General features: G+C 42.4%; 6 protein-coding genes across 8 annotated transcripts; 4 read left to right on the top strand and 2 right to left on the bottom strand.

The window, feature by feature from the left end:
- Positions 1–638: 638 nt before the first annotated feature.
- Positions 639–3,687, top strand: LOC116928941 (U3 small nucleolar ribonucleoprotein protein MPP10). The gene is made up of 9 exons (XM_032936078.2): positions 639–779; positions 885–1,104; positions 1,291–1,930; positions 1,994–2,172; positions 2,234–2,666; positions 2,733–2,906; positions 2,971–3,079; positions 3,152–3,372; positions 3,467–3,687. Exons 2-9 carry the CDS (start codon positions 1,022–1,024, stop codon positions 3,620–3,622), a joined length of 1,995 nt encoding a protein of 664 aa, XP_032791969.2. The 5' UTR covers positions 639–779; positions 885–1,021; the 3' UTR covers positions 3,623–3,687.
- A 2,933-nt stretch (positions 3,688–6,620) lies between these two features.
- Positions 6,621–10,930, top strand: LOC116928950 (synaptotagmin-4). 3 transcript variants are annotated; one of them, XM_032936099.2, is made up of 8 exons: positions 6,621–6,820; positions 7,778–8,119; positions 8,194–8,518; positions 9,061–9,277; positions 9,433–9,621; positions 9,793–9,916; positions 9,982–10,175; positions 10,244–10,930. In XM_032936099.2, exons 1-8 carry the CDS (start codon positions 6,781–6,783, stop codon positions 10,361–10,363), a joined length of 1,551 nt encoding a protein of 516 aa, XP_032791990.2. In that variant the 5' UTR covers positions 6,621–6,780; the 3' UTR covers positions 10,364–10,930. The 3 variants fall into 3 exon arrangements, with proteins under 3 accessions (XP_032791990.2, XP_032791987.2, XP_032791988.2); XM_032936096.2 differs by having other exon boundaries at positions 10,232–10,930; XM_032936097.2 differs by having other exon boundaries at positions 8,194–8,527.
- Positions 10,931–11,107: 177 nt separating this feature from the next.
- LOC116928956 (33 kDa inner dynein arm light chain, axonemal) lies at positions 11,108–12,445 on the top strand. The gene is made up of 5 exons (XM_032936108.2): positions 11,108–11,250; positions 11,330–11,545; positions 11,645–11,777; positions 11,851–12,194; positions 12,274–12,445. The coding sequence occupies exons 1-5, from the start codon at positions 11,158–11,160 to the stop codon at positions 12,307–12,309; spliced, it is 822 nt and encodes a 273-aa protein (XP_032791999.1). The 5' UTR covers positions 11,108–11,157; the 3' UTR covers positions 12,310–12,445.
- On the bottom strand, positions 12,320–14,074 carry LOC116928952 (DNA-dependent metalloprotease dvc-1). Its single transcript, XM_032936100.2, has 5 exons — positions 13,830–14,074; positions 13,650–13,761; positions 13,470–13,589; positions 13,158–13,407; positions 12,320–13,091 (listed from the first exon to the last, which is right to left on the bottom strand). The coding sequence occupies exons 1-5, from the start codon at positions 14,003–14,005 to the stop codon at positions 12,430–12,432; spliced, it is 1,320 nt and encodes a 439-aa protein (XP_032791991.2). The 5' UTR covers positions 14,006–14,074; the 3' UTR covers positions 12,320–12,429.
- Positions 14,075–14,115: 41 nt separating this feature from the next.
- On the top strand, positions 14,116–22,507 carry LOC116928935 (RNA helicase aquarius). The gene is made up of 13 exons (XM_032936069.2): positions 14,116–14,310; positions 14,361–14,618; positions 14,689–14,895; positions 14,966–15,143; positions 15,206–15,384; positions 18,190–18,407; positions 18,501–18,603; positions 18,672–19,189; positions 19,282–19,425; positions 19,498–20,755; positions 20,878–21,504; positions 21,644–21,997; positions 22,152–22,507. Exons 1-13 carry the CDS (start codon positions 14,212–14,214, stop codon positions 22,431–22,433), a joined length of 4,425 nt encoding a protein of 1,474 aa, XP_032791960.2. The 5' UTR covers positions 14,116–14,211; the 3' UTR covers positions 22,434–22,507.
- Positions 15,386–17,726, bottom strand: LOC116928949 (probable G-protein coupled receptor Mth-like 5). The gene is made up of 6 exons (XM_032936094.2): positions 17,042–17,726; positions 16,382–16,980; positions 16,141–16,316; positions 15,932–16,067; positions 15,719–15,866; positions 15,386–15,655 (listed from the first exon to the last, which is right to left on the bottom strand). The coding sequence occupies exons 1-6, from the start codon at positions 17,435–17,437 to the stop codon at positions 15,515–15,517; spliced, it is 1,596 nt and encodes a 531-aa protein (XP_032791985.2). The 5' UTR covers positions 17,438–17,726; the 3' UTR covers positions 15,386–15,514.
- Positions 22,508–22,987: the final 480 nt, after the last annotated feature.

Here is a 22,987-nt window from a genome sequence, read left to right as displayed (position 1 = left end):
AAGAAATGAAAAGGACAAAAGCTAAAAGACTTGATGAAAAACAAAACTAAATAACGAAATAGATTCGTGATTTCCAGATGAAGCAATAGGTTATGGAGGAGACAAAAACAATCCCTGACTCGTCTCGTCTTTATGATCGAAAGATATCATACACTTCGTATAATTACACAAAGCAGCAGGACAAAAACCCGATTCATTGACGGGATTTGGAAAGCTGAATACTGTTCAATTCCTTTTTTTTCTTTTCTAAATTCCAGACTTGTAAACGCCGTCTTTAAGCTGACACAGTGAAAGTATATGAACGCACAGTAAGACGGGCCAGTGTACAACCCTACTGCCAAGTGTGCTATTATTTTTTTCTTCCTTTTTTTTTTGTGGCTTAGGGAACCAACAGCAATTGGGTCAAGTTTTAGAGTGGAATAAAAAGAATAAAATACACCTGAAGGCTATGGGCACAAAGTCAAGCAGTCCCGGACACCCAAAAAATAGAAAGGTGCAACCTGGAGCACGTCGCCTACCAGCATTATTTTTCGTTGTATTTATTAAAGAAAGCCTTATTGTCTCTTGCATGTGGCAAAGGACGTGGAGGAGAAAATGGATCGACATGCATATCACCCACAGAGTCCGTGACACTGACTGCAGTGAAAAGCCACATTTCCCAGTAATGCATTAGTGAAGCCTGAACGATACGAATATATACATTTACCTCCAAGTCCTAGACCTCTTTCTGTTACTGGAGATGATTACCAGACAGACTCATTAGCCAGCATCTCTCTGAGGTACCTAATTGTCTCTTCTTTAAATCTGAACAAATATTTTGATTCTGCGAAAAGCAGTTGACATCATTAGTACAACTTTTTTTTCTTTTTTGTGACGTTGAACAGAACTGAACAGACTGCACACTAGAAAGGCTCAATAAAAAAAAAATTATCGATCAGAAATTCAGATCAAAGCGTCAAACCCATTTGTGCAAAACTGGCATTGCTGGTCTCCGTGGACAGACGTCAAAACATTAGGAAACATGGCCGCTCACAGCGAATCCCTCGTGGATCGCGTTTTGAATGAATTTACTGCTGTAACTACGAAACCCGAGAGTTTTTTAAGGTAAAAAAATGTTTTCTTTTAAATGCCTTTCATGTTAAATGTTTTGTATCGTACCGTACGACAAGACTACTTGGGGTTCTAGTATTGGATCCTCATGTCCATGTGCCTGAATTTTCATTCTAAACGAATCCTGTTGTTTCGAAGCTTTTCGTTACTTTATTCTTACCTAATTTTTATTCTTTGTAGTGTGCAGACGGCTGCCAATACAAAATTCAAGACAATCACTAAAGATCTGTATAATTTTGTCAACCGGAATTTCACCTTGCAAGGCCTTACACGTTCTCTTCCAGAGTTGTACATAGATGGATTTGATGAAGAACAAATTTGGCAGCAACTAGAACTTCATAATGAACCTTGTTTCAACATCTTGGTCAAAAATGTAGCCAAATTACTTTCAGGAAAAGACAAAAAACTCACATTTTACAAAGTCGAAGTGCAAGCTGATGAAGCAGAAGAAGAAGAAGAAAATGTAAAGGAAAATGAACAGGATAAAGACAGTGTTGCAAGCGATTTGTCTTTTGAGCTTCCTGCTGATAGTGACAATGATGAAAGCGGGCATGACGATGATTCAGATCTCGACGAAACTGATGACTTGAAATTCGACGAGTACAAAATGCTCGACGAAGAGCGAGAGGAAAGGCCAAAAAAGAATAAAGAACAGTCAATGGGAAAGATCAGGAAAACCGAAGTAGATGATGAGTTCTTTAAAGTTGGAGAAATGGAGAAGTTTCTTGAAAAAGAAGAGGCTGAAAAACCTTCAGTTAACGATGACGATGCCGAGTCGATTGACTACTTTGAAGATGTCTTATCAGATGATGAGGAAAACGTAATCACAGATCCTTGAAATCGCAAAAAGTTTTTTTTTTATGTAATTTTTTCTTCCTTGCAGGACACCGCTATCAGAGCCAAATACAAAGATTTTTTTAGGGGCTCCATTCCAGCTGGAGATCGAAAAAGCACCTCAAATCATAATGGTGAAGATCTCGAAGAGGATAAGGACGACGACGAAGAAATCGAAGACGAGGAGCAGGATGATGATGATGCTGAACCAAGAGGAAAACGTGTCAAGTAACTTTTAAGACGCGTCATTTGTTTATGCACATTGTTAACAACTTGTTTTAAAATCTAGATTCGACCTAAGTGGCTCAGAATCAGAAGAAAGCGGGTCTGAGTCGTCTGTTCGTAATCTGACGAAATCAGACGTCAAGTCTAGCTATGAGCAGAGGCAAGAACGGTTGAAAGCCAAAATCCAAGAACTGGAAGACGAAGCTGTGGCGCCGAAACCTTGGCAGCTGATGGGTGAAACGAAAGCTGAACTCAGGCCTGACAACGCGTTGTTAGAAGAAGATCTCTTCTTTGACCATACGACACGACAAGCCCCTGTCATCACAGAAGAAACCACTAAGACGTTAGAAGAGCTTATCCGTCAACGTATCAAAGATCAAGCTTTTGACGACGTAGAACGTAAAATCAAACCCGTGTACGACCCTACCGAGTACAAAAAGAAGTTGGTTCTGGATCAAGAGAAGAGCAAATATAGCCTCGCTGAAATCTACGAACAGGTTTGATTATGTCAACTGTCAAACAGTCGATAAAAGTATTTCATTTTCGCCTCGCTCAATGTTCAGGAATTCCTGAAGCAACAGGAAATCCAGAAATTGGAAGCTAAATCTAGCAGTCTGGCCGATGCTGCGAACGATGAACCGTCCGATGACCAAAACCGGGCAGCACTTCGAAAAAGGATGGCCAACGTGTTTGCAAAACTCGATGCCCTATGCAACTTCAACTATACCCCGCGAGCGGTATTTACGGGGGCCTTATTTACGTTTACGATCGATTGTCAACATTTTTGTAACATTTCTTTAGGCTGAACCTGATATCAAAATTGTCAGCAACATGCCCTCTATCGTCATGGAAGAGATTGCCCCCGTCACAGTCAGCGATGCCAATTTATTGGCACCACAAGAAGTTCAAGGTCTTTTCTTTTTTTTTATTGCTTGTCATATAGTTTTCTCTTTGAAATAGTTTAATCGCAATGGTTGAACAGATCCCACGAGAGGCGTGTTGAAGGGCAAAACCGAAAAAGAAAAAACAGACTTATTGCGCGAGCGGCGGAAGAAGAAAAGTGCCCAGCGTGTGCGACACAAGGAAAGAGAGCGAACAGAGAAGGCCGTCGACAAGGCCAATCCTGGGCTGGGTAATAAGCACGCTAAAGCCCGCGTTCTACAGAATCTGCAGAAAGCTGAGAAGGAGGGTACCGTTTCATTGGTAGGTTTTCTTTTTTTATTATTGGGAGATCCATCCGGCCATGTCCAAATAGAACGGAATTTTCAACTCTTAAACCACGCTCTTTTTCCTGCAGATCAAGGAGAATAGAATGAAAGCTCCGAAATCGTCTACGGCCTTCTTCAGGCAGCTACAAGAGGACGTCTCAGCTAGCGTGGACGCTGTTAGACAAAGCAAACAGAAATCGAGTTTGAAAAACAAACGCACCTCTGGTTCTCAATTCAAACTTTAAAAACAAACACGTAAAACATAAAACGAAAAAAGGCGACATAAAACTCTTTCCAACTTAAAAACATATGCAACTTTGTTGGTGTCTTTCATTTTATTTTTGATGTGCTGAGTTTACCTTGTTTGTTTATTTTAATGGTTTAACTAACTTTTTTTTTCGCTAACGTCTTTGTCGTTGGGTTTTGAGTAAACCCCCACCCACCAAAAAAACAAAACAAGGAAGGACTTTCAATGGTCAAAAATCAATAGCATTCCGCTTCCGGTAAAAATTTGAATGCTTTTTAGGAAATGGAATGCATGTAACCAGGTCAACGGCAGGAACTGTCGGAACAGAATAGCGTGATATTTCCTGCCAAGCAATGGCTGTGTGGCTAACCCAGGGAGAATGGTATCTTACGTTAACATTTATAATTCATCCATATTTTCCTTCTTTTCTGACGTCAAACAGAAATAAGCCCCCCCGCTGGTCATCGACTGCCATTTTAATTTGCACTAGCCGTTTCGGAAGTGTCAAGAGAAAAGTGCTATGCCTCTTGGGGGCGGCATTCTAAGCTCGCAAAAAAAGAAGATGGGGTTGGGTGCGCGGTGGAGCGACGCGTCGTTCCGGTGATGACGAAGAGACTGGCTTGTGAAACGGGTATAGAACGCAGTGAACAAACTTCAACATCAGGAAGTAAGTGTGCGTTGTGTGTTTCTCCCTTTGAAAAGAAAGAAGAAGCGTCATTTTGATTACAATTCTTTTCGATTATTTACATTAGATTTTTAACACAACAATTTGGGCTGACTCTCACCGTCCCTTGCCTTGCATCCGGGCTATGCAGTCGTCGTTTTCGTAGAACACTCGACGACATAGAAGAGAAGTAAGAGCAATCATCACCACACAATCATTGAGGAACAAGGACGCCCTTTCGGACGGAAATGAAGGAACGAGAGGGGCCCGATGTTGAACCACTGAATCAGTGTAAGTCGATTTCGTTCTTTTCTTAGACATTGCTCAAGTAGCTCTCTTTATTTATCTAAGCCTTACACGTGTGAATCATTTGATTACGAATCGGCTTATTGGTACATGGCGATCGATAACCTCATCGACTATCCGTAAAAAATAGGCAAATTTTCACTCGTTTTATTTTAAGCGGGAAACAAAAAATGCAACAGGAAAAAGAATTTTTTATTTAGCTACGCGGAAGAGGGACAGAAGTCAGCCGACTATTGCATCTCCAGTAGAAGCCCTCCATATCGAAGTTTTCTCCTCCGTGTAGGAAAGGAAGCTCTTTATTGATTTTATTTTTTTTCTGATATTTTCTCGTTCCCGGCGCTTGCCCGCTACGCTCTCTGCCATTGTGACTCCCCCACTGCGTGAGGCAGGGACTCCTGTTATTGACCCGACCTTCATATTCAACCTTCGTGACGTCAACCAACCGCCTTCGCTACCCTTATATTCTCAAACATTTTGGATTCCGCGATAAGATAGACTCGTTTTTGCGTGACGTAAATGATGAAATCCTGTTTGACTGCACACGCCCTGACAAAGAGCGAAAACCTTTCGATTCTTTGCTGAAAAAATTTATTTCAAATGAGACGACGTCTTATTCCCAATACTATGGACAGAGAAAGATTAGGTTTTCCATTTTGTTGAATAAATATAGACATGGCGCTAGTGTGCGTGTCCCTTTTTGCCCGCTTATCGACGAATGTCATCTCTTGCGCCATCACCTTGGCAACGAACACGGATACAAAAGAACCGCGCTGGTCCGTAAAAAAGAATTCTGCCTGATGATGATTCATCGTCCCGATTAAACGGAAAGTACCCTCTAATAATGGCGCAAGATCTCGATATGAGTAAAAGAGGAAGATCATATTTCTTCGCGAGAAAATGGTTTCAGATGAACGCTCGTTATAACACAGTCGGTATTGTGTGTGTGTGTGTGCGTGTGCGCTTTTGTGCCGGATATACTCAAAGACGGGAAGGAGCGTGTCTGAGACGCGGCCTTCTAGACACGTGCAATGTTTCGAGATCGATCAAAAAGCTCGTTCAAACTAACCCCACTAGGCTCACGCTGCCTTTTGTTGAAAGAATGAGGAGGCCTTTTATTAATTTTTTATTTGGGGGGGTGGTAGTGAAGAAAGACCGGGATTCATTTTCAAAAACAAATAATCGGGTTTTTTACGATCGATTGATGGGGTTTAACTTTGTCGTATCGCACTAGAGACGTTGCAGATTTGTGTCAACAACAGCAACAAAAAAGAACGGGCGTTGTTTACGATCAATGCGGTACTTTATCGACGTATTGACCTCCTTTCTGCCTTTTAAAAAATTTATTCATAGTCATGTATCGTGTATTTATTAATCGTTAAGATCGATCAGTGCCGTTTGATTTTTGAAATTGGTTTTTGACTTAAGTTTGCGCAGGATAGAGTAAATATTTTTGAAAGAAAATAAAAGAAAGGGGCTTTCCGTTTTCCCTGTTGTAATATTTGGGTTTACGACAGCGTTCACAGAAAATTGATCTTGTCATATAGTCCCCAACGGCTATGAAACGAACGAACTGCTGTAACAGTTAAATGAACTACGTTCCCCCCTTCGTTCACGACCAGCTTCCTTCGGGGGAAATGGAATCTTTTTATTTTGAAGATTGCCCCCAAAATCTTTTTCTTCGAAAAAAAAAATAAGAACATAATGAAAAAAGAAAAAATTGAGTAGGCTCAAAAGAGCAATTTCGTTCGGGAGTCAAGTCTGCGCAAATGGTCAATCAGCCGTAGGGCGATAACATGAGCATGTCGCCTTTTGTTCGGTGAGGGGAAAATAGGCAAGGAAAAAAAAAAAGAACTTTTTGTTCTAGCCCTGCCTGTATTTTTTGGTGCACGCCTAGTGACATCGACCAATCCTCGACGGTGAGGAGCTCGCCACTACTAGATTGCAAGAGCAGAGTCAAGCGCGCGCTCCTCGTGGAGTGCTCCTCCTTTTTCCTATTTCTCCCCCCCGCAATCTTCTCTTCCGTTTAGCTCCCGGTCTTGCTGCTGTTCCCGTTCAGTCGATCTTGTACCGGGGAAATGAGTCAAAGTGTTGGATGTTAGCAAGGTCTATTTACTGTACACAGGTTACTACGGTGCGAAAGTTTAAAGCCTCGCTCCTAGTTTGTGAGTTTTAACGTGTAGTTCAACATGGTTATTACGGTGCTCGTGGATATTACCAAATTTGCCGGTAGGGTTCTCTGTGTAACATCCTTACCCACTTCGCTTTTGTATTCAAGTTAGGCTTTGATCGATTTGAAATAGTTTCGCCCACACGTCGTTGCTTGACGTCTCCCCCCGCCCTTAATTTTTGGAATTACCATTTTTTGATGATGGACGCAATTGAATTGAAACGGTCATCGTTTCCGACAGTCGGAAATTAATGCGCAATTAAGGGAATTAAAATCATTGTCTCTCTTCTCGCGAAGAATGTTTTATTTATATTCTCGACTGCGTCTGCAGCCGCGGCGCCACTAATTGGACGTGGGGTAGACGTCTTCAACTGATTCAATCAATGGCCGCATCTAGTTATTTACTTTTCCTTTTTATGCTGTGGGTGTAAGCGTGCATCCTACTTTTGCGTCGCTATCGTACGTCGGCGACTCTAAAATGACGATGATAGATATACACTCTCCATCACCCGATTCACTGGGTCGTACCCAACGGAAGCCTAACATCGACCGACCCTTATTTTTATTTATTTTATTTTTTCACGAAAGATGTCAAGTAGACGATGCAACGTATCGATCGAATAACAAAAATATTCGCTTCTCTTTTTTCGATAAATATTTTGATCTCATTTTCGTTCTTTACAGACACCGGGGTCTGATGCAAGGAAAATATTATTATTATTTTTTTTTATCCCGCTAAATTTTCACGAAAGACTATATTGCGCATCGTACTTATTCTGGTCGTTTACTTTCTTACAATTGTGATGCAATTATGTTGATGAGCTAGAAAGAACAAGTCGAGCATAAACGAACTGCTTTAAACGCATTTGCACACTCCCGGGAGATCCCAATCGTCTCCTAGTGGCGTTACAGCAGCAAAGAAAAAAAAACAGATTTATCCCGCCTTACAAATAGAGAGACTTTATATCAAGTGTATCAATAACAAAATGTTTTCTTCTTTTTCCTTTGATGTGTAGTGAGCACCCCGGCAGTGGTGGGCATCTGCCTCGGAGGTGTCGTTCTCCTGATTTCAGTTGCAGCCGTCAGTTGCTTTTGTTATCGAGGCCATCAGCAACAAACGAGGAAGAAAATGCGATCACCTGGCAGTCACCTCGGATCAGAGAGCAGGCCATTGGCTTTTCGTAAGCCGGTGGCCGTCAAAAGCCCCAACAGTCAACAACAATTGACACATTCGCATTCCATCAGCGGAGGCTCTTCGGCAGCCATCAGCCATCACATGAAGAAATCGCCAAGCCCAACAGGAGCTAAAACTCCTCCGGGTTCCTGCCCTATCGGCAAATCTCCAAGTCCACTTTCAGGTAATAACAATCATTACAGTTAGCTGTTTATCAATTTTTGTTTAAAGACAAATTATACGTGTTTTACGCCGCAGGAACGACGCCTTCCACCTTGACCCCAACCTACGAAATGAATAGCCCGCAGGTGAGTCGAAAGAATTCGCTGGTGGGTACGACCTGTCGTTCTGGCAACAACGCCATTCAAGAGGAAAGTGTTCAACAGCAACGCGAGACTGTCATCCGCTTCCAACTGGAGAATGAGGTTACGCATCCAGCCAAAGCAGAATTAATCAAAAGCGACTTGGTTCCTTCCGCCTCCGCCCACCAGGACAATGTCCCCGGAGAAATTGACGTGAATATGGATGGATCCTACAGCGAAGGAGGAACCAACAAATTGGGCCAACTCTATTTCAAAGTTAGGTATGGGGCGTGGGTGTTTCCTAGGACTGGCTTATTCTTGTTGAATAGATGTATCTACATCCACAGTGTAGGTGGCTAAACCAAGTAGATTGTTCACTGGTTTGGGTGGACAAGTCCACCCACTCTAAGCTTATACACATTAAAGCAAGTTACAAAGTAATGTAAGAAAGAAGGACATGTCGTGCGACAGGGAAAATGATAAAGTCGATCATGTCCTTATTTGTTGTAGCAGAACCTTGCGCTTTTTGCGACTTTACTCAAGCGACAGGGCAAGAAAGAGAAGACCAGTCGTCGTTTCTTTTTTATTTGCCGAGGCTGACATGAGGCATTGGAGTAAGAGAAGCTATTGTGATGGTAACTTGATCCTATCCAATCATGCGAGTAGTGAAAAGAGAGACGTACTCTTTTCCGGCTCTTTGCTATTGACTCACGTTCCAATGCGTGCCTCATGCTCCGGAATTGGTCCCCCCTCCCCTGTTTTTCTTTTAAAGATTTCATTTTGAAAAAATAACAAATAGAATGTTTTCTTTTCGCATAATCAGGCACATTGTGGAAAAGAGCACGCTGAATATTACAGTGGTTCGATGCCAAGGGCTACCAGCTCGTGATTCCAATGTCGGTTCCAGCGATCCTTACGTCAAGCTCCAATTATTGCCCGACAAGCATCACAAGGTCAAGACTCGCGTTCTTCGTCGTACACTCAATCCCGTTTACGACGAAGACTTTACTTTTTACGGCATTGGCAAGAACCAACTGCAGGTACGCTTTATTAGCCTTTCAATCTATTCTGGAACATTAACCGTTGTCTCGCTCAGCGCAGATCGTATTGGCCTTGTTATGACGATTTACAGCTTTTACTTTGTTATCGTCTCTACTTTTTGTTATTTTGCTTCTTTCTTTTTTTTTTATTGCAGAGCCTGACGCTCCATTTTGTCGTCTTAAGCTTCGATCGATACTCTCGTGATGACGTCATTGGTGAAGTGTTGCTGCCTGTTAACGAAGCTCTGGAGGAAATGACAGACACGGTCGATTGCAATAACGCTGACAACGGAAACCACTCTGGCGCTCTTCTGTCCCGCGAAATCGCACCCCGCAGTCACAAGGTGAGTTCGCTATCACTTCACCCTGGAAAATATTTTTTTAAAAACTTCAATAAGAAATATGCCGTCGGATAACACGCGAAATGCGCGCACGAACATTTTTTCGTTTATTTTGATACAACTTTTTTTTTTTTAATTTTCTTTGACCTGCGGAAACAAAAAAATGCAAAATAGATGAGGACACATGGGCGAGGCGAGCTCTTGGTGTCGCTTTGTTATCAGCCCCAAGCTTCTCGACTGACGGCCGTTGTGTTGAAAGCACGCAATATTCCCCGCATGGACATGACTGGCCTAGCTGGTACGGTTGATATTCTTCTTATTCTGCCATTGATTTTGACTGATTGGAAATAATTACTCTCACAGATCCATATGTCAAGATTTACCTTGTGCATAATGGGCAACGAGTGGCCAAGAAGAAAACGCACGTCAAAAAGCGCACTTTGAATCCGGTTTTCAATGAATCGTTTGTCTTTGATTTGCCGGCTGGCGCCACTTCGCTGGACAGTATCAGTCTCGAATTTCTCGTCCTCGACTGGGACCGAGTCACCAAAAACGAAGTACGTTTTGAATAATCATCTTTGATTGATTCCATTTTCTTTAAATGAATTCTAAGAATTTTGAACAGGAAATCGGACGTTTAGAATTGGGTGGAACCAAAAGCAGCGGAACGGCCTTGCATCACTGGAATGAGGTGATCAATTCACCTCGCCGTCAGATCGCTGAATGGCACAAACTTAAGGACTGAATCCATCCAGCCCTTCTGCTGATATCATGCTTATTTTCCAACTAGTATTCCGTGGACTCCAGTCAATTTCCTCGCCATTGGAATATAGGACTCTTCTGATCTTTTTAAAACTATACATAACACCTGAGTTTAAAACAACTCCATCTATGTTGCTATTGTTACATAAATTCTAATTGCAGCTCGTTGTAGACCCGGAATGCTTTTACGTGAACAAAATGTTTTCTCCTTACTGTCCACTTGCCTACAATCACAATTTGATTCGCTAAAAAAAAAAAAAAAATGGCTATACACTTTCCATCCACTACTATATCAATTATATAGGCGGAATCTTTTTCTTTTTTCTTTCGTGCTCGGAACGAAAGGTGACGATGTATTTATAGAAGCAAAAGATTTTACGACTTTTTTCTTGTTTGTCTGCTATTATATTCGACAACGTGAAAACAAACTCATTGGCTCCTCGATTTCCTTTTCATTTGTTTCCGAAAATATTGTTGACTAAATTTTCATGCGATGTGACGAAAGAATGTAAAATGTGACGAAATCAATACACGTCAGTTTATTGGGCAATGCTTTTATCTGTAAGCATTAAAAAAAAAAAAAAGGGAGAAGTCGGAATCGCCTCATATTGCACGCAGTGCGATTGCGCAATCGTTAACCAGGCAGGAATGTTTGATCCATAATTCTCTGCCTGGAAATGAAATTCTTGCGCTAAAGTATCGTGCAGCTAACTACTGCGACACTCTTCATTTGAGACGACGACATTTTGAACAAAAAAGTGCAAAGTGAAATCAAATATGTCGGAACGTTTGGCAGGCGCTTCGTTTTCATTGCTGAAATACGATAATCCCGTGCTATTTCGGGAGCCGAGTGACGCCAATAAGAAGAAGGTAATTGTTAGAGTTAAGCCATCAAAAATGTGCAGCTAAGGGATTTTTTAGTTCATTCAGATTGATCATTTAATTGCAGACAGGCGAATTACCTCAGTTACAAACTGCCAGTGGACCAACTGGCGGAAGTACCAGTCGATCCTTCACTACCAATTCGGGTCCGGTTCCAGATCCGCCCTCGCCGCCGGGTGGAGGCAAGAATCGCGATATTATTCGACGTGAAGCGCAAGATGCTATCAACGCAATTCTTCCTCCCAAGGAATGGACCGAAGACGACCAGATATGGCGCCAGCTGGTACCACAACATTAAAAAAAAAAAAACTATCCAATATTGCATTTCGAAGATTTCTTTTTCTCTTTCTTGCATTCTTATATCGTTTATTTTTTCGATAAGGTCTCAAGTACGCCGGCAACAAGATTGGACGTCCTCGCTCTGCAGGAACAGTTAGATTCTAGGCTCAAGCAGCGTCAAGCACGTGAAATTGGAATCTGTCCAATCAGAAGAGAGCTCTACTCGCAATGCTTCGGTACTCGTACAAACTTATCCATCACGATCAATAGTCGACATATAGTTTTACGAAAAGAAAATCATTTATGTAGACGAACTGATTAGACAAGTGACCGTCAGCTGCTCCGAAAGAGGTTTCCTATTGGCTCGGGTGCGCGACGAACTCAATTTGACGTTGCTTTCATATCAGACCTTATATGAGAGCAGCTTGGCCTTTGGTGTGCGCAAAGCTTTGCAGGCGGAGATCGGTCGAGGAGAAATGGAAGAACAGATTGAGCAGTTAAAGCACGTCGAGCAGAATCTTGAATGTCAAAAGACGGAGCTTAAAGTTGAGTTGGAACGGAATGCCAAACGAGCTCAAGAGGACATAGAATCCCTCAAACAACAGCACGCACAAGAAGTGGAATCCTTACAACAATCCAACAAACAGCTCAAGGTAAAAATTAATTGATTAACTAGCTATGGTAATCTTTAAATGGATTGCGTGTTTGATTTAACAATATTTCAATTTTTAGGAACTCTTGGAAGGTGTTCTTACAGGAAACAAATAACACTGGACCATTTAAAAAAAAAGCTAAAAACATTGCATAATATTTTTTCCGCATTAAATACACTTAGAGCACCATGACATTTCGAAATAGAAATAAACGAATTGACTGCACGTATCGAGGTCACTGCAAACATGAATCTAAATGTGTGTTAATTTGACTAAGAGCGACAAACGATTGACAAATGGGACAAGGTACTTGCTTCTCTTCGGGGCTGTCTTCGTTGTGACTGTCGTCCAAAACTATCTCAACGACCTTGGTAGTTTCCTTTTTGATGGATGACGTTGATTGTTTGGCTCCGGACGTGGACGGAATACTGATTTTTTGCGGACAACCCCCTAAAAGATTTCCTTGCCCGGTAAAAGGAATAAAAGATGACAAAGATGTGGGTTTAGATACAATGCCTCCTTGCGTCGGTCTCGCATCTTCCGGTTTTACTGTTTTTGCTGATCCAGCGGACGGTGATGTAACGGTTACAGTCGAACTGCCTTTGTTCTTTACCATCCCTACAAAGCCGGTCACTGTTTTTCCTTTACTAGGATTGCTGGACGTGCCAAAATATCCAGATATCGGTTTGTCCTTGGAAGGACTAGCTTTTTTGCCCGAAAATCCAGTTGTCGATTTCCCTTTCGAGGTGTTATTTGACTGTGGTTTTGGCAGAGGGCTTGCGACATTCGCAGCAGTAACTAATGCTTTACTAGTTGAAGGGCCAGAAGTAGGAGAAGCTAGAAAGCCACGGATATCACGTGAACCCGATGGCATTTCCATTTTTTGCTTTTTGGAGTCTAAACACGTATTTGACAATACAACGTTAATTATGCAAACATAACAATTATATTTAAAATAAATACCTGGTACTGCTTTATTCTCATCTACTTCTTTTTTCTTTTTCACGCCATAACCTTCAGGTTCTTTGATTTTGACAAAAGAACCACCACAGCTGGCCTGATGAGTAGCCCACCAGTTATCATTGGGCCCAGGAGCTCTATTCATTGAGCGCTTAACCAGTCCATAGAAGGGACGCCTATGTTGACAAGGTCCAGAACATTTCCACCAATGCTGTTTGTACAATTTTACCTCATCATGGAAGCTATGATAGATCTAATATATAAATTAGGGTTATGATAAAAAATGATTAATCATTATATCAATTCACATCATACTGTGATTTTGGTTCCACTTTCTTGATTGATTCTGTGCATGTGATATTGAAATTCCGGGCCATGGCCATCCCTATCTCTATTATTGTTTGTTAGGAACAGGAATGCATGTATCATTTCATGCTATAACAAGAATATTTGAGGAGCATGTACAGTTTTGATTTTAAAGCAACATTTTCTTACCAGGAGAGTTTCAACCAGATCCTTCCTTGGTCTCAATTTTAAAAGTGGAACACTAAGACTAATGGAGCAATGCCCAGATCTTCTACCTTCATACCGGCATAGACCAGCACAACTAAGACAGTAAAATTATTAATTAGGGAGAAGAATTAAAAGAATAAAAAAATAATTCTTAAGCTATACACAGTCATCCTTGGGCTCCATTTAACAACCACACTTTTCAGTTTGCTACCAAAGAAACGGTCGTCAAACTCGAGGAATAAAACGTGAATATCAGGAGTTGGGTCCAAATATTCCCACTCTTCGTCCACGATAGAATTCGGGTACACTCCATTTTTCTGTTTGCTAATAATACTCATTGGCTGACAGGAATGAATCGAACGATAAACCGTTCACGGAAACTGCTGTTTACAAATAATAGCCGCCTTCATGAAGTATCAACATTTGCCGCTTGGCGGTTGCAATATCGTCTGCTATCGGTTTCTGTGGCAACTCGGCGCCATCCGAGTTACAACTTTTCAAGCTCATAACTTGCTCGACGTTTCGGGCATTTTTGAAAAGGAAAATGGAGAGTAAAAATCGAAATAACGCTTCTACGGGAAAGAACAATGAAAACAAGATACCCTTAACACTTGATCAAATCAATTCTGATCGTGTTACACAGGTACTAGAATGTGGTGTATAAAATCTTTCAAAACTAACACACTGTTTCAGGTTGCTTCAAAATACTGGGCGCCACAAACTATTGGAAACCACATGGAGTTTGATGGCGATATTGTTGACCAAATTTATCAAGAAGAAATTCAAGGTGCAAGATTCATGATTCGAAGAATCATGATGCTTGAATTTAGCCAATACCTTGAAAATTACTTATGGCCAAATTACAGACCCGGGAGTTCCTCAGCATATCATGTATTATCAATAGTTATCATGGTTAATGAAAAATTCAGAGAGCGAGTATCAGCGTGGCAGGTGCTTATTGTCATTTTTATCACTTTTTGTGTGAAATTTCTGGCTAGAACTTATCTATCTTTTTATTTAGATCTTTCAAAAACTGCCAGACAATTTTCCAAGTTTTTTTAAACAGTTGATGGAAATGTCACTTGATGAAAAGTGGGGGCTTACTTTTAAGGAGCGAACCATAATTCTCATCTTTTTCAACCACTGTTTCAATAGCCTTGAAATTGATCTAATTCGTGATCAAGTTCAGAAATTGGTTTCACTATCAATCTGGACTTGCCTACCAGAGGTTAGTAACATTTCCATGTCGTTTTAAATGTTTTCTTCTGACTTAGCCTTCAACTGTGGTTTTATTTTAGGGAAGGCGAGAGCAAGAACTGAATAGTTTTCCTAAACTAAAAAAGTTTTGGAAAGTTATACAGAAAAAAGATGCTAAGGAGAATGAGGAATCAAGAACTAAAATTGAATTTGAACGTAGATTTCTTCAGCGTCTGATGCAAAAATTCCTTTCTCTTTTAGCCACCATTCCGTTAGAAGGTAAACACTTAACCTCCGCTTGTAACATAGTTCTTTGATATAAATGATTCTGTTTCTAATAGGAGACATTGACATCGAGGCAGTCCATTACTGTGAGCGCTTCTTAGAACTACTAATCGATTTAGAAGCTTTACTACCCACTCGCCGCTTTTTCAATGTCGTAATGGACGATTGCCATCTGGTCACGCGTTGCCATCTGTCTTCATTAAATCACCGCAGTGAAGGAAAACTTTTTGCACAGGTTAGTGTTTTCACTTTCAGTGTATTTCATTCGTGATTTTAAAAAACAGAACATGGAGCAGGGCAGTAATGTAAAGATATCAGAGGAATTGTAGGCGTCGTCAATAGTTTGTTAAAACAACATCGGTAGGCTAGATGGGTGTTCCAAGGGCCATCATTTCTTCGCCGTAGTAGTGTCCTCGATCCCGTGTTTTGGGTGGGAAGCAGCGACGACATAGCCAACACTGCGACATTTGCAAGCGAATTTTTAATAAATGCATGACGCGGCGTCCCTGCGTATTCAAAAATAGGTTAATTCAGCTTTCAAATAGATGTTATTATGTCATTTTTCTTACTTTGAGGGCGGCCCAGAAAATGAGGAAAGGCAGTGTGATGTCGGCCAAGATTCGTAGGCCGACCAAAATAGGATATTGTAACCAAGAAAACGTTTGGATTATCCAAACAGTTTCCACGATGAGAAAAAGACGGGTGAATGCACGAAAGCTAAATCAAATCATTGTGTTACTTTCGTTTTTTTTTTTTTAAGACCTTTAAGTAGGTTGCCTTACTATCCCTTGGTGCGATGGAACGTCCGTCCATAGTTCGTCTGATTATTAAGCGTAGAGCGGGTGGCAAAGTACACGTAAATATTGACCAGAAAAAGGAAAACGCAAGTAGAGCAGAATAGAGCCAATCCCAACCAACCTACAAACAAACAAAAATCGATTGCGTTTTAATTCGGTTTGGGTTTTCTCGTGTGTCACGTTTTAAACATTACCGATTCTATACCAAGTGAAGAAACTGTGCGGTGAAGTAGTTCCGAGTGACTGGTCTTCCATGAAAAAGTGAACCAATACTGCCAAACCTGTCACACAAACAGCTGATCCCCATGAATAAAGTGAATAGAAGACGTATCGTTTTCCTTCCGGTCGCATGGCTTCCTTCCGCGGAAATCTATCGATAGGGAAAAAAAAACCGGTCATTAAACTGTAGTAAAAGCTATCAATATCAGGAATTACCGAACAGCCGTCCAGGCTCTGTGTCCGATGGCACTAAGCCAAAAATGTACAGCCACATCTGAGCCGTGAACTACCGACTCTAAAAACAGTAAATTGAGGTACGGACTAGGTCGAGAATCGGCAGCTGAAAGAATTAAGTTGCTGGTCAAAGTGACGATCATCGAAACAACGAGGCTTATGAGCATGCAACCGCTCAGATCACGCAATTCTTTGAGAACCAGATGAATTCCAGTTAGGGTGAGCAATACAAGTAGACCGACCCCTAAGCCGATGGGGTAAAAGACTTGAACAAACATTTCGAAAAAATCACTCTCGTCCAGCGGGCCTGGCTCGCAGATGAGGGCATAATAAACAGGGCCATCGGATGGAGGCGACAACGGTGCTGAGCTTGTGTTCTCGGCACCGTCAGGCAATCCGTGTCCGTAATGGGAGACGGAGCCCAAAAGTCGAACGCCGTCCACGCAATACTGATCTAGCGCATATTCATGGTGACGAGGAACCTGAGCCAACTTGTCCACCACATGACGTAGGACACCGAATGGTCGTAATTGTAAATCTTCTTGAAAACCGGCGTACGTAAAGATGGGCCATGCTCGGTACTGTAGAGTACAAGTTTTTATTTTTCGAATTGAAATTCAAAGAGAAGAACAAGATTTTTACCGGTCCACATTGTGGTTTACCCACGATGGCTGAGATGCAAGGTCCGTTTGGTATGCAAAATTTCGTGATGTTGAAATCAGAGTCGACACTCTCTGCGTCGAGACTTCCTTCGAATGCTTGCAACTTGTTTTGTTCGTCGAGAAAATCGGGTGCCCACAAGAATGTCGTATCGTTTTGCAATTGGCATTCAAACTTGGAGCCAGTGTTGTGGGTGGTGGCCGTTGTTCGGCTGGCCACTTCCACCATCATGTGGGCTTCTGGGCAGCATTTCTGGACGTGAATCCAATGACTGCTGCTGCCCACGACAGGTCCATCACTTTCCAGGTTCTCTAAGGCTGTTGATGACGCCAACTGAATAATCAGCAAAAGCAATTGTGTGGCTATCCACTCGGACATGATGACGCAAGGTCGTTCCTCTTTTGAAGCCAGTTGACGAAGCTGCAGATCTTCAAAACGTCATGGCATCTTTGGCGATTTGAAACATTGAAACGAATCACTTGGAGCACCAGTTTCGTGTGCTGTTACTGTTTGCTGCTTTGAATGGAACAAAGTGTAGGAAATTTTCTTTTCTCTCCCTCGCTTAGGGAACAACAGACGACGGAACGAGGGGAGAAAATGAAAATGAGTGTATACAGTCTGGGCACAGCAAAATCGGAAATGTGGTAGACTGTCGGCTACAGCAGCCTTGTAGCCGCCGGCGGAAATGATAGAGGTGGGAAAATGACGAGCTTTTGTTCTCCTGAAAACACGCCCAGGTGTGCCGCGTTCCAGCCGCTTCGCTCTACGCTTGTCGTTTTTCTTTTCTTTTTTTTCAAGGCTTCTGGTAAATTCAAATGGAAGGGCACGTTCCCCCCCTCTTTCTTGTATTTTTTATTGTTTGATTATTCTTGTATCCTCAAATTTCGAAATAGTGGAAGAAAGGCTTATAGCTTGCTCGGATTAATATTAATTCTGTTTTCATCTTTTTTTTTTTTCCTGGAAGGGGAAAATTGATATTCGGCTTGTGTTGTCTAGTTTTCGCTGCGTCTTTATTTCATTTTCAAACTTTGTTCGGAAAATTTAGAATTTATTTATGCATTTATTTTATTTTACAATTTAATATTTATATTCATGTTCCTTTCTGTTTTATTTTCGTGCCTGTCATGTAGCTGTTGGATATGCTCAAATTCTACGCTCATTTTGAAATCAATGATCAAACCGGCGATCCGCTGACGGACCGCGATATGATGCAACTCCATTATGATCGCATCACGGCGCTCCAGAAGGCCGCGTTCGTTAAATACTCGGAATTGAGGCGGTTCGCGTTGACCAATGTGGCTAGCATCAATACCCGTGAAGCCCTCACAAAACACTTCGACGGTCTCAGGTTTGGATTTTTTTTTTTTTTTAAATTCTCTTTGATGTTTTTTTAGTATTTAATTCTTCGGCGTATAATAATATTTTTCATGATAAATTCCAGCACGACGGTGCTGCAAGATGTGGCGGCTTACCTCAAGCTGTTGCCACCCCCAGACAATTCGGATAAAGACGAAAAGGATAAACAATTTCTCATGGAACTCTTGGTAATTTCAAATACGAGCTAAATTCGAACCGATTTCTTTTATCCTTGACATTTTTTTTATTATTCTAGATATCCCGTCACGAAAGACGTGCTTCTCAACTGGAGGCACTGAATGAAATGCCATTGTATCCCACCGAGGATATCATCTGGAACGAGAACATTGTTCCGACTGAATATTTTTCGGGTGAAGGCTGTCTGGCCCTGCCTAAACTGAACTTGCAATTCCTAACGTTACACGATTACTTGTTACGTAACTTCAACCTGTTTCGATTGGAGTCGACCTATGAAATTCGTCAAGACATTGAGGATTCCGTCTTTCGCATGAAACCCTGGAAGGGCGAAGATGGCAACGTCGTGTTTGGCGGATGGGCCAGAATGGCTCAGCCCATAACAGCCTTCTCCGTTGTCGAGGTGGGAAAACCAAACATTGGTGAGAAACAGCCTTCGCGTGTGCGAGCCGATGTATCGGTCATCCTCGACGTCCGCAACGATGTCAAGCATGAGTGGGAAAACTTGCGCAAACATGACGCATGCTTTCTTCTCACGGTTCGCCCACCTGGCCCACCCGGAACTCACTTCAATTTCAGGTATGCATTCCATGGTTTCCTCTTCTAATGAAGAAAAGAAAAATGTATATACAAATCATAGATTAAATCATTTCATTGTCTGTGTTAAACAGAGAGCCATTTGTACCGCAAGTTGGCTTGGTCTACGTCAGAGGTTGCGAGGTCGAAGGAATGCTAGATCACCTAGGTAGAATTATCGAAGAAGGACCAGATCCTAGGCCTAAAATACCAGGTGGAAACAGAACGTTCCGCGTTTGGTACGTTTGAAAATCGAATTAATCGTTTAAGTTGAAGATTTAATTATTGGACGTTTTGATGATTTGCCTTAGGCTGGACTGCAATCAATACAAATTAGATATGGATCGCGTCTCGCAGAATGGAGAAGACGTTTACGACACTTTCAATATCTTGATGCGACGCAAACCAAAAGAGAACAATTTCAAAGCGGTGCTGGAAACAATCCGAGATTTAATGAACACGGATTGCGTTGTCCCCGAATGGCTGCATGACATTATTCTCGGCTACGGTGATCCAGGAGCTGCCCACTATTCGAAAATGCCTAATCAGATTCCAGCATTGGATTTCAACGATACGTTCTTAAGTTATGCTCACCTTAAGGAAAGCTTCCCCGACCACGAAATCCGCTCTAATGAAGAAGACGGAAAAGCTGAAGAAAAAGAAGGAGGGCAAGACGGTCCGACGAAATTGGTCCCACCGTTCCGGTTAACTTTCAATCTACAAGGAAAAGATATTTTAGTTGAACCCCATGTCATACCCAGTCGTGGCCCTTACCCGTTTAATGAGCCCAAAAAGAATGCCGTGCGTTTCACGCCGACCCAAATCGAAGCCATCCGTTCTGGTATGCAACCTGGTTTGACAATGGTGGTTGGACCTCCTGGTACCGGTAAAACGGACGTTGCCGTCCAGATTATCTCCAACATTTATCACAATTTCCCCGAGCAGCGGACCCTTATCGTCACTCATTCCAATATGGCGCTCAATCAGTTATTTGAGAAGATCATGGCGCTAGACATCGACGAGCGTCATTTGCTCCGTATGGGTCACGGCGAAGAAGAGCTGGAAACTGAAAAAGACTTTAGCCGTTACGGTAGAGTGAATTACGTGCTGGCCAAGCGCTTGGAATTGCTGGATCAGGTTCAGCGATTGCAGCAGTCCCTCGGAGTGACCGGAGATGTGGCCTACACGTGCGAAACAGCTGGCCATTTTTTCCGCCTTCACATTTTAGCTCGCTGGGAAGAATACCTTGCCCGCGTCAGAAGCGACAAGAGCAGCGGAGTCACCGTCGAGGATGTCGGCCGCTTTTTCCCGTTTGCCAAGTTCTTTGACGATGCGCCACAGCCAATATTCAAGGGTTGCAGTTACGTTGAGGATATGGAAATCGCTGATGGCTGCTGGCGCTTCATTCGCAAGATTTTCAGTCAATTGGAAGAGTTCCGGGCTTTCGAGCTATTGCGAAGCGGACTTGATCGATCGCGATACCTGCTGGTCCGCGAGGCCAAAATTATAGCCATGACCTGTACGCATGCGGCCCTCAAGCGCAGAGAGTTAGTAGAATTGGGTTTCAAGGTGAGCAGCGTTAAAATTCTGTTTTGTGCGTCATTTTAGGGGAATTTTCAACAACAAAAAAAAAGATTATTATTATTTATTTATTTATGTTTTTTGTTGTTAATGTATAATCCATCATCCAGTACGATAACATCTTGATGGAAGAAGCAGCCCAGATCCTGGAGATTGAGACCTTCATTCCGCTGTTACTGCAAACACCACAGGATGGTTTCAACCGACTCAAACGTTGGATCATGATCGGTGATCACCACCAACTGCCTCCCGTCATTAAAAATATGGCGTTCCAAAAGTATTCCAATATGGAACAGTCGCTGTTTACTCGCGTCGTGCGCCTGGGAGTGCCCACTGTCGATCTAGATGCACAGGGACGTGCCAGACCGAGCCTCTGCTCTTTGTATCAATGGCGTTACAAGAAGCTGGGCAACCTGGAACACGTCACGAGTGGACCCGAATACCGCGTGGCTAACACTGGATTCGTCTACGATTTCCAGTTGATCAACGTTGACGATTTCCAGGGTGTTGGAGAATCCGAACCCAATCCGTATTTTTTCCAAAACTTGGCCGAGGCTGAATATGTCGTGGCCGTGTTCATGTACATGCGGCTCTTGGGTTATCCGGCCGAAAAGATCTCTATCCTGACAACTTACAACGGACAGAAACATCTGATCCGCGACGTCGTCAACACTCGCTGCGCCAGCAACCCGCTCATAGGCAGGCCGAGCAAGATCGACACGGTCGACAAATATCAGGTATTATATTAGACACCCATCCATCAACTTGCCTTCCATCTCCGATGAAGCAGAATTTTCTTTAACAAAAACTCACACAGACGTGTCCTTGTTCTTTTTTCTTATCTCATTCTTCGTGGTCAACCTCTGTCGAGTTTAGGGTCAACAAAACGATTACATTCTCCTGTCGCTGGTGAAAACCCGAGCAGTCGGTCATTTACGTGACGTCCGTCGTCTGGTGGTGGCCACCTCGCGTGCCCGTCTTGGCCTCTACGTCTTCGCCAGAGCTTCATTGTTCGCCAACTGCTTCGAGCTGACGCCAACCTTCCGGTCGCTTTTGCAGCGACCTACTGACCTGCGATTGTTACCCGAAGAGACCTACCGGACAGAGAGACTCTCCACTAAAGAGCCGGATGAGGATGCAGCTATGGTGATCAACGATATGCCACAGATGGCCACTTTTGTCTACGACTTGTACCGCAAAAAAGTCGAGGCCATCGCCAAGGACCCCAATGTGAGTAGTTTGAATTTCCACCGCTAGATGGTAGTGGCGTCCATTTTCTTTTCGAGATTTTTATCTATTAGTCATTTCGTGCCTTTTTTTTTTATGATCTATTTTGTCTTTGGTAATAAAACTTGTAAAAAAATGAACTGAAACTCACATAAAGGCGGAGAAGCCCTGGGCGAAGCCGATCGAGCCCATGCAGGAGGATGTGAAGCAGCCGGTAGCGGAGGAATCGGATTCCGAGTCGTCGGAAGCGGAAGTGGAAGAGGTCAGGATCATCAATGAAATTGAAGAAGAAGAAGAAGCCTCTGGGCGAGAAACGAGACAGGAACCTGTCAAAAAGCAAAAGAAGAACGAAGAAGAAAAAGAAGAAGAAGATGAAAAAGAAGAAGAGACGGCAACGGTGGCCTCCACTCAAGAGGATCAAGACTCTTTAAGGAAATGACTTTAAGAGAAGAAAGGAGGGGAGTGAAATGAAAAGAAACGGATGAGCGATCAATACATTCATTTTCCAACTAAGTGAATTCCGAATAGAGACAGAAAAAATGGATTGTCGTTGACATTTTGTCGTTGATGAACCTTGGCGGACATGTTTTGTTTATTTGGCTGTTGGCCACTGGTTTAAAAAAAAAAACAACAACTGTTGGGGGGTAGACAGAATGCGAGAAGAATGCTGTTTTGTAGCACACGCAATATTTAAAAAGGCGCCTTAAATTGAAAGAAGAAGAAAAAAAAACAGAGGCTGTGCAGAAATGAATTTAACTGTTGCCAGACTTCTTTTATGACGAGACATACTGTGAATATGTGCACCAACTGTTTTGTTGTTTTGGGAATGAAGAAGGGACTAAAGGTTTTGTTGTTTGTTACCAACCGGAGCTATTTTTTTGACGAATGGATCGATGGTGCAACAGAGATTGGAAAGGTCTTCTCGACTGGACTGATCCGGATATGGGAAATTATTCAAAAAAACAAACAAAAAGACAATGTTCACCTTTAACA

This window comes from Daphnia magna, linkage group LG8 (assembly GCF_020631705.1).
Source record: "Daphnia magna isolate NIES linkage group LG8, ASM2063170v1.1, whole genome shotgun sequence".
Lineage (NCBI taxonomy): Eukaryota > Metazoa > Arthropoda > Branchiopoda > Diplostraca > Daphniidae > Daphnia > Daphnia magna.
The sequence above is the reverse complement of the archived record's forward strand: the minus strand, read 5'-3'. Positions and strand labels throughout refer to the sequence as shown.